Source organism: Neopelma chrysocephalum, unplaced genomic scaffold, assembly GCF_003984885.1.
Source record: "Neopelma chrysocephalum unplaced genomic scaffold, ASM398488v2 Primary Assembly neopelma1_44, whole genome shotgun sequence".
In the NCBI taxonomy this organism is placed as follows: Eukaryota; Metazoa; Chordata; class Aves; order Passeriformes; family Pipridae; genus Neopelma; species Neopelma chrysocephalum.
Window position 1 is genome coordinate 18,529,782 of NW_020897703.1, and position 9,719 is coordinate 18,539,500.

At 62.4% G+C, this 9,719-nt stretch overlaps 2 protein-coding genes across 3 annotated transcripts; one reads left to right on the forward strand and one right to left on the reverse strand.

The window, feature by feature from the left end:
* The first annotated feature begins 983 nt into the window (after positions 1 to 983).
* Positions 984 to 5,563, forward strand: LOC113965403 (gap junction gamma-1 protein-like). Of its 2 annotated transcripts, XM_027678783.1 has the most exons (3): positions 984 to 1,068; positions 3,276 to 4,471; positions 4,574 to 5,563. In XM_027678783.1, exons 2-3 carry the CDS (start codon positions 3,301 to 3,303, stop codon positions 4,579 to 4,581), a joined length of 1,179 nt encoding a protein of 392 aa, XP_027534584.1. In that variant the 5' UTR covers positions 984 to 1,068; positions 3,276 to 3,300; the 3' UTR covers positions 4,582 to 5,563. The 2 variants fall into 2 exon arrangements, with proteins under 2 accessions (XP_027534584.1, XP_027534583.1); XM_027678782.1 differs by lacking the exon at positions 984 to 1,068 and having other exon boundaries at positions 2,009 to 4,471.
* A 543-nt stretch (positions 5,564 to 6,106) lies between these two features.
* INHA (inhibin subunit alpha) lies at positions 6,107 to 8,785 on the reverse strand. Its single transcript, XM_027678784.1, has 2 exons — positions 8,191 to 8,785; positions 6,107 to 7,420 (listed from the first exon to the last, which is right to left on the reverse strand). Exons 1-2 carry the CDS (start codon positions 8,555 to 8,557, stop codon positions 6,687 to 6,689), a joined length of 1,101 nt encoding a protein of 366 aa, XP_027534585.1. The 5' UTR covers positions 8,558 to 8,785; the 3' UTR covers positions 6,107 to 6,686.
* Positions 8,786 to 9,719: the final 934 nt, after the last annotated feature.

Here is a 9,719-nt window from a genome sequence, read left to right on the forward strand (position 1 = left end):
CAAGGACAGGATGCTCTACCCAGGACAACACTGGTGTGGTTGGCCCAACAGCATGGAGACTCAGCACCAACAAAATCTCCACAGAGCCAATTTTAGCAGTGCAGAAAGTGAGTGGCTGGGTTGCTTGAATGGAGGGACAGCCCCACTGCTCCAGAGTGACTCAAAGCCACTGCTGCCATTGTGCTGGCCTTGGGGGAACAGCGGTGACTATAAGGGCATATCTGGAGGTACTGCATGGTCAGTTACACGCAGGGACCTGGTCTGGAACACAAGAAGCAGCACGGGCTTCAAAAGGTTTGAGGCACATTCCCACCACACAGACACATCTTCCTCTGCGTTCCCACCATGCCTGAGGCCGCGCCATCGGATCTCTCCTTTCTTCCATACTTTCTCTCCACTCGGAGGGGAAGAATGCCACGAGGGGCAGGAGGTTATTGTGCAGGAGACTCTCACGGCCGGAGCGGTGGCTCCCTCCTCTCTCTCTGCGGCTGGGCTCACCCCCCAACACCCCGCGGGCTGAGCCGCACCCACGGTTCTGAGCGTTCTCCTGCGGTGGGCAGGAAGCCTCCGCTTCGCTTCGCCTCCCGGGAGCAGCCTCCCGGGAGCCAATGGCTCCGCGGGGGCGCGGGGCCGAGGGCGGGAGCCGGACAGCCGGCGGCTGGATGGAGCTGGTGGGGCGGGAGCCGCCTCCGGGCGAGTTTCGGCCGGCGCCGGCCCCTGCCCGCAGTCCTGCGCGGCCTCCCAAGCCGCGGGCGGGGGGAACGGAGGGCGGCACCGCCCGGGGGGCGCGGGACCGGCCGGAACGGGGCCAGAGCCCCGCGCCGCGTGGCGCGGCCGGCGGGGGGAGCGGGGCGGCCGGCGCGGAGCGGGGCACTGGCAGCGGAGCGGGGCGGCCGGTGCGGGGCGGGGCGGGGGTACGGAGCGGGGCGGTCGGTACGCACCGGCGGGCGGGGGGGCGCGGGGCGGGGCGGCGCGGCCCCGGGCCCCTTTGTTCGGCGGGAGGCGGCGGCGCGCCGCCCCGCCGCTTTGTCCGCCGCTGCCGGCGGGAGCCGCTCGTCCCGGTGCGCCGTGAGTGGGGCCGGGAAGCGGGGGGCTGCGGGAGGGCGCGGGGCGGTGGGCAGGGGGAGGCAGGTGGGCAGGCGACGGTGCCCCGGGAGGCGAGAGCCCCAGGCGTGGGATGGGGCGCGGGCAGGGAGGATCGAGGGGCTGGGGGGCGCGGGCAGGTGGTGGGGGCAGCTGGGCATGAGGCCCCCGTTGAGCTGGAGTCAGTGGGACTGGGGACCCCGGGAAGGCTGGGGTTGTGGGCTGGGTCCCCAGAGTGGCAGGGGTCAGTGGAACAGGGGTCCCCAGGCGGGCAGGGGCTGGTGAGCCCCAAAGTGGATGCCTGCTGCTATGCTCCTGGGCAGGGGAGGCTGGGAGCCCTCGACAATGCAGTCAGGGGTGGAGGTGACTGAGGGCCCCAGGTGGGGGGACTGGGGTGAGTAGGGCTGAGGCATAGGTGTAGGGCCCAGCCAACGTGTGTGATGCTAGTCCTGACTCCCAGCATGGCCAGGAGTCTCTGGATGGCTGTGCCCCTTGGCAGAGCTGGACTCTGGCCACTTGCCTCTGGTGGGGGAGAAGCTGAGGGCAGCTCTATGTTGCCCTGGCCATGCCCACTGCTGCTGCCATTCCATGCTGCTGGCCATCCCTATGTCATTCTTCCATGGCCACCACTACAATGCCAACGTGTGTTTTTGCTTTCCATGTGCTTGATGCCTCCCAGGGCTGCCCTCCTGCCTGGTTCCCTCACCTTGTTCTCTGCCCCAGCCCCTCACCCTTTATGCTAGGGCAGTGTGCTGCTGCAGACACTGGCTAAAGGAGGCACAAAGCATCCTCCTTCCAGTGAGGTGGTGGGGGAGAGGGCCCTTGTGGTACAGGGCAGCAGTGAGATCTTGCAGGGCATTTGACCACAGAAGGATCGTGGCCCTGATGGGCTGGGTTTGGACCCCAGTGCCAGCCTGTGCCACCTCCCACAGCTCAGCAGGCTCTGCTGGGCACCAGGCTGTCAGCAAGAGCATGTCCCCAGCATGGATGCTTGTGCTGGAGCAGCTCTTCTGTTTAGGTGGGGTTGGTCAGGAGGCAGGCTGAACTAAGCCTGAAAGATCCTCTTATTCTGGACAATAGTCACATGAGTGCAGTGGCAGCCATCATCCTTAGGGACATGCCATGGCTGGAGGTGATGGGATGGGGCTGGCAGGGGAAACTGGGGAGCATCCCCTCTGCTTGCCCTAGGCAGCCCTGCCACTTGCTGCCCTTGCATCATCTCATGCACAAGCTGCTGAAACCAGGGGTGGCAGTGGGGTGTCTCCTCTTGCGTCTTCTCCTTTGGCTGGGAGCTGCGATGTGGTCCTTGTAATTTCCTCCCTGCTCTCTGGTGTCAGCTGCTTTGCCAGGGCTTTGTGCAATTCCTTGGCTGCCCCACGCTGCCCCTTGCTATCACTGTCCTGCCTCCTGTTCCATTCCCCCTGCCAGCCCTTGCCATCGGCCTTCAGGCTGCTCTGACCACTGGCCACTGTGTGCTTTGGAGGCTGGGGGTCCTGCAGGTGAAAGGGCACAGCACAGAGTTTTGGAGGGGCAGAGTGATGCTGCATCTCTGCTGGCCCTCAGGGGAGAGCTCTGTGGGGTGCAGAACACCTGGTTCCTGAGCACATGGTGGGGGGTGCTCCTCAGGGGATCCCGCCTTGGCCAGGGCTCAGGGCTGGCAGCTGCAGTGGGCCAGTGGGGCTGCTGCATGCCTTCTAGGGGCCTGTGGACCCCTGTGGGAGGGTGTGGGTGCTGTCACAGGGTGCAGCACTTGTTGAAGACCTGCCCAGGGCCAGATGGCAAATGGGGGAGAGGATGTGGTTCTGCCTCTGCCTGCCCCCTCACAGTCCCCAGCTGGTGCTGCCCTGTGCTGACGTGTTTGGCTGTGACTGTGCTGACTTTTCCCCTAGATGTGTCCCTGCAGGTAACCAGGATGTCCCAGCCTTTCTCCAAGTTCCGTCCACCCACCTGGCTGGTGACAGGGCGGGAGCAGGATGCAGATGGGAGCATAGGAAGGCATTGCGTGGTGGGGGACGAAGTTTTGGGGAGATGGCTGCCTGAGCAGGGCTGTGTTTGTGGATCTGTGGGTAAGGGAAGGGATATTGGTGGGAAAGGGAGCAGGAGGGAGCTGGGATGGAATCTGATGGACTGGGGAGTCTTGTGAGGTGCATGCAGATTCTCTCAGTGCCTGTTTGCCTGCCCCTTCCCCACAGGGTTTGAGTCAACTGCCTTGCCAGGATGAGCTGGAGTTTCCTGACACGGCTCCTGGAGGAGATCAACAACCACTCAACCTTTGTAGGCAAGATCTGGCTGACTGTCCTCATTGTCTTCCGCATCGTGCTGACAGCCGTGGGGGGTGAGTCCATCTACTACGACGAGCAGAGCAAGTTTGTCTGCAACACACAGCAGCCGGGCTGTGAGAACGTCTGCTACGACGCTTTTGCCCCCCTCTCCCACGTCCGCTTCTGGATCTTCCAGATCATCATGGTGGCCACGCCATCAGTGCTCTACCTGGGCTTTGCCATGCACCGCATCGCTCGCATGCCTGAGTCCTCACGGCGCCGGACACCAGCAGCCCGGCGGGCTCGCATGCCGGTGGTGCGCCGGGGAGCTGGGCGGGACTACGAGGAGGCAGAAGATGATAACGAAGAAGACCCCATGATCTTTGAGGAGATCGAGGTGGAGAAGGAGAAGAGTCCAGACGGTGGAGAGAAGCATGATGGCCGGCGCCGCATCAAGCAGGATGGGCTGATGCGTGCCTATGTCCTGCACTTGCTGTGCCGCTCACTGCTAGAAATGGTTTTCCTCTTTGGGCAGTACCTGCTGTACCGCTTTGAGGTGAGCCCCTCCTACGTCTGCAGCCGCAGCCCCTGCCCGCACACCGTCGACTGCTTTGTCTCCCGCCCCACCGAGAAGACCATCTTCCTCCTCATCATGTATGCTGTCAGTGGGCTCTGCCTCTTCCTCAACCTCTGCGAGCTTTTGCACCTTGGTGTAGGGCGCATCCGTGATGCCCTGAGCCAGTCTGGTGGCCCCCCGCTCCCATCTGGTGACAGTCCTGCACCACAGTACCCCAAGAAAGCCCCCAGCGCACCCCCCACCTACCACTCGCTGAAGAAGGAGCTGCCACAAGCCCCACTGACCAACGGCAAGCTGGACTACCAGGAGAGCCTGGCCCAGGGGCGCTTCGCTCTGGCGGGGGCTCCCCCGGCACATGAGCTGGACCGACTGCGTGAACATCTGCGCCTGGCCCAGGAGCACCTGGAGGTGGCCTTCCATCTCCAGCCCCCTCCGAGGCCCCCCAGCCCTGCCCGCAGCAGCAGTCCCGAGGCCAACGGCATTGCTGCCGAGCAGAATCGCCTCAACCTCGCCCACGAGAAGGGGACCACTGCCTGCGACAGGACCACGGGTGAGCTGGGGAGAGGGCATGGAGGGCTGCTTCTAGGCTCCCCTGGAGAGGGGATGCCATTCCACCTGGGGTTGGGACTAACCTGCCTCTTGCTCCCCACAGGGCTGTGAGTGCCACCAGGGATGACGGCGGTGACTGCTGGAGCGGCTGCCGCCGCCACCATGGGACAGGCGTCCTGCCAGGAGCACGGGGTGGAGGATGCCATGTGCCTGCCCAGCAGGGCAGTCTGAGCAAGCCCTGTCCTGGTGGGCAGCAGAGGGGATGGGGGCCATGGGGTTCATTCCTACTTAATTTTCAAAAAGGGAATATCTTATTTTTGTACATTTTTATAAACTCATCAGCGTGTGCACCCTGGCATTTTTATACTCCATCCTGATATCCCTTCTGGGCCTGTGCTCCCCCATCTCCCATTTCACCCTCTTTTCCTCCTCCCACACCCATTTTCTGCAGCATGTTCTCCTCACACCTCCCTGTGCCCCCCATGCTAGCTGCCACCCACTGCAGCACCGGCCAGTGCTGTGCATGTGTGGGTGATGCTGGTGATTTTGGTACTGCCCCCAAGGTGTGGGGCTTTAGGGGAGCAGGCTGGGGGTCTGGCTGGCTGGGCTGAGCTGTGGGACAGAGAGCTGGGCTGGCATTACCCTTGAAGTGGAGGGGATGGAAGGGGTCCTGGCAGCACTGCTGCCGGAAAGGGCCAGTATGGCCATGCTGCACAGCATCCTGGCACGGGGCTGTGAGCTGTGAGCTGGCCTGCTCAGAAATGTCTGTGCAGAGGTCAGGGGCTGTCCTTCCCGCTGTCTCCGCCCTGTCCTGGCAGGTCGCCCGTGGACCAAAACTCATCTCCTCCCACTCTGCCTGCGGGGCTGGGACCCCCCACACAGAGCCAGACCCTGGCCCCACAGTGTGGGGACATGGTGCCCCGAGCTGGGCTCGGCCAGGAGCCAGTGGAGCATTTCTCATCATCTCAGCCTGGGTCACACGGGGACTTTTGTAGCGTTGTTTTTTACTCGGAAATGATTGTCACTCTGTTTTTCTTCCTTTTTTTTTTTTTAATATCTATATTAGTAAAGGCTGAAGACGTTTTGTACTGAACTGCTGGATCTGGTCCTTTGGGAGGAAGGGGTGGGAAGGGAATCCTGCGTGGCTGGGCTGGGACCTCCCTGCTGCCCAGGGTGACTCAGTCGTTCCTGCTGTGCGGAGGCTGTGACGGGCAGCTTTCATCATCGGCCTGGTGGAGAAGGATTGCTCTGGCTGCGTTCCTATTTGGCCCTATCCCTGTCGAGGGGCCGGGTGAGGGGCTTTCCCGTTCCTCCCCATCCTCCCACCATCCCCATGCCTCCCATCCCTCTGTCGCCCCCGTTCCTCTACAACCTGTTGCGCGGAGCAGAAAGGATGTTGCTCTGCCCTGTGCTCCTGTGCCCAGGGCAGTGTTAAACCCAGCCATGCCATGCCAGTTTTGGCCAGCAGACCCCAGTCCCCTCTCTGGTACCCCAGGTCAGAGTTGGATGCCTCTGAAGTACTTGCCCGTCCCCTCACTTCTCCATCTAGAAACCCCCCAGGAAGGTTGTTGCATCCCACTGCACAACTGCATGCCACCTCCGTGGCTGCTTCTGATGGAAGCGGACATTTCCACACTGCTTTAATAAAGGGAGCAGGTTTATTTTACTCATCCCGTTAAGCTTTCCAACAAGCTGTGCCACCGGGAGAGGGCTCACTTGCAGTGCCATACATGCCGCCCGCCCTACCAGCGTGAGGTCCTGTCGTGGGCTTGCCCAGGCACAATCTGATCCTGTTGCAGCTGCCTGGCCCTGCCTGGAGCACAGGGAGGCTGTTGAATTCTGCAGCAGAAGCGGGACCCCAGTCTTTGGGGAGGGGCAGAATTGAGGGAGGGGAGCAGGTGGAGAGAGATGGGGGCTAATCTGGTTGCAGACAGCAGCCTGGCTTTGGCAGGACAATGGTGCCTTTGCCAGAGGCTGTGCCTATCCCTGCCCTGCCATGCCCCAACTTGCTCTGGGCAGGGACCAGCCCTAGGGCAGGTCTGGCAGCGTGATGGTACCTGGGGCAGCCCAAAACTCTGGCTTGTGCAGGGGAGGGTGGCACAGCCCAAAATGCTCCTCCAGGTCCCTTTGGTCCCTGCAGTCTGGGGCCAAGGTCCCACTGGGAAAGCAACTCCTTCTCAGTGGGATCACAGTCTGGGGCTGGGCCATGGGATGCTCTAGACACAGGTACAGTCCTGGGCCAGGATGTTGGGCACTGTCTCGTACTTGAAGGAGTACCCGCCATCGGAGGTGGTGCGGACGCGCAGGGAGCGCATGGTGCCGGGCAGGGCAGCGCAGCAGAGCTGCACGCCCAGCCGGTGGCTCAGCCCATGGCCCGCAGCGCAGTTCCCATGGCAGTAGTGGAAAACGAAGCTGCTGGGATGTACGATCCACTTGTCCCAACCCAGTTCCTCAAAGGAGATGTTGAGGGAAGCCCGACGGCAGTTGGTGTGGGCAGCCAAGTCCTCGGATGGGCGCTGCAGCAGGCTCAGTGCAGCTGGAGACCAGGGCATGGTGGAGCGACGAGCCCTCTCACTGCCCTTGGCCCGGGTGGTGGCCACCAAGAAGGGCATCTTGTCCCCCTCGGCCAGGCAGGGGCAGCCAGGGCAGCGCACCAGGAGCACAAAGAGTGGCTGCGAGAGCTGGGGCAGCAGTACCGGGGCCAAGTGAAACACTGTCCAGTGCTCGGGTGTCTGCTCTACCATGGCTGTCACCGGCACCCGGCCCTGTGGTGACAGGGCCAGCACGTCAGGGGCTGAGTGGTTCAGGGTGGCTGAGGGACCGGTGTAAAACCAGAGCTGGGCAGAAGTCACCACGCGGCTCAGGGTGTGTGCTGAGGGCTGGAAGAGATAGCTGAAAATCCCTTCTTCCTCCAGCAACTTGTCCGGCTGTGTGGGCTCACAGGGCACATCTGTGGTGGGGAAAAGATGATCAGGGTGTATGCCCAAACCTGGAGAGAGTCCCCTAGTGCCAGGCAGCAGGGGAAATGTTGCAGAGGGTCCCTGCGGTGCTGGCAGGGCACTTGGCTGCCAGCATAGGCTGTGGCAGGGTGCAGGGGAGCTGCTGTCTAGTGCTACACAGCAGCTTCTGTGCTGTGTCCCACAGCTAAGCCCTGCTTATGCCCTAGGCTGGTCGATTAGTGTTGCCCCAGCATCCTGCCCCACCTCCTAGTGTCCTGCCCCATAGCTGGTCATCCTGCTGCCTTCCCCCAGCATCCACATCCTATCCCATCCCCCAGCATTCTGCCCCATCTCCCACTGTTGTGCTTTATAGCTGGTCATCCTGCCCTATCCCACAGCATCCTGCTCTGTCCCTTTGTATTCCATCCCATTTTCTAGTATCCTGCCCTATTCCCTAACATCCCACCCATTCCACCCTGCCTGCTCCTCAGCCCTACCCATGTCTCTGCATCCTGCCTGGTTCAGCCTCTTAGCACTCTTGTGCTGCCCACACCTCTCCCTGTCTGTACTGGGCTGCTCCGCCTGTCCCTACCTGCCATACCTTTCCCCCTCCTCACTCTCCACCAAATCTTGCCCATGCCTGTGCCCCAGCCTGGCATACCCTCTTTCCCTTCTCCTGCAGACCACCACAGCAGCCTCTCCATCCTTCAGCATCCGTGTTGCCTTGAGGCCCCACCCTGCTTACCCCTCTGCCCTCTCAATTCCACCATGATGTTCTCACCTGTGGAAGGGAACAAGATCACCTGGGAGGTGTCCTCCAGCTCCTCTGGCTCAACCTGAGTGTCTTCAAGGATGTCTCTCCGGTGTACCCTCCTTGCTTCCATCTGGGGCTCCTCCTGGAGAAGCGGGGGGCTCAGATGCTCCAGCACCCGAGCCCGCACCTTGGCCAGGATGAGCTGCCTGTCAGCACCCGCCCCAGTGCAGCTGGCCAGGGCAGCAGTGGGCAGCATGGCAGGCAGCAGGTGCAGGAGGAGCAGCATGACCGTGGGGTGTGCAGCAGGCCAGTGGCTCAGGGGGCTCTGCTGTGGGCTTCTGCCTGCCTGCCCAGCCTGTCTGCCCGCTGTACTCCCCCTGGGGCAGGGTGGCATTGAGATCTATCTGACACTGACGCAAACGTCTGCTCGCCGTGAATATTATCTCTGGGCTGTGAAAGCGCTGAGACGTCTGGAATGTGAGGACTGCAAGGACAGTGTGGTCTGGAGGGGGGGGGCAGCGCCTGGGCAAGGGGTGTGTGTGTGTGGGATGCTGCTGGGAGCAGCGGGTGCATGGGGCTGGGGAGGCCGTGCTGTGGGCAGGGTGCTGCCAGGAAGGTTTTCCTGTGCTGGCAGGGATGGAGGGGGCATCCTGAGCAAGCTTTGCAGCTGCTGGTGCTGGGTGCCCCCCACGGTGGAGGAACTGGAGATCTGCAGCTTCAGGGGGGATAGTGGGAGGTGACAGCAGTTCTGCACAGTAGGGAAATCTAGGCAAGGACCTGACGGGGTTCAGAGCCCTGTGAGGCTCTGGCATGGGGGAGGCAAGTTGGAGCGTACAGGCTGGGCACTGGGATCTCTGGGACAAGCCAGGGCAACCAGGATATGAGGACGGGGCCCTATGGAGGGTAGGCTAGGGGTGGGGTGGCTGTGGCATCTCCAGGACAGTCTGGAATCTGGCAAGGTCCTGGAGACATGAAGCAGGAGGGACAGCAAGAGGTCCCTGGGGCTGGGACTGGGGAATGCTTGGGCCAGCTTCAGAGAGAGAAGAGGTGAGGCAGAGCCAAGCCAGCTGGAAACCCTGCAGCAGTGCCAGGCAAAGGATCCTGGAGTGCTCCATGGGCTGGCTCACAGGGTGGGATTTGCAGGAGAGGCATAGGCATAGGCTGCAAGGGGACCCGGTGCCCTTCCTCTAATGGCTGCCTGAGGGGACACTGCCAGGTGTTCCCGATTCATCAGCCCCGCCTGCCCTGTGGGTGGTGGGCAGCTTGTGTATCCCCTCTGCTCCTCCCACAGCCCAGTGTCCTGCACATCCCATGCACAGCCTGGCACCTCATGCAGCATCCAGTGCAGTACATCCCGCCCCATGCAGCATGTCTCGCATGGCATGTCCTCTCTCACTGCAGTCTGGTGTCCCGCTCCATATACCCCACACCATGCACCCCATACTGTGCATCCCACATGGTGCATTCTCTCCTGCTGCTGGCTGAGCTATCATGGAGCCACAGCTGGGGCTGTGGCACCCCAGCTCTCTGGGGTGGCTCCCGCCAGGCTGCTATAC

Excerpts from the sequence above, each read along its gene's own strand:
- LOC113965403 (XM_027678783.1), top strand. The coding sequence starts at position 3,301 with ATGAGCTGGAGTTTCCTGACACGGCTCCTGGAGGAGATCAACAACCAC.
- INHA (XM_027678784.1), bottom strand. The coding sequence starts at position 8,557 with ATGCCACCCTGCCCCAGGGGGAGTACAGCGGGCAGACAGGCTGGGCAG. Across the intron at positions 7,421-8,190 it reads GATCTTGTTCCCTTCCACAG|ATGTGCCCTGTGAGCCCACA; the intron begins GTGAGAACATCA and ends TCCCCACCACAG.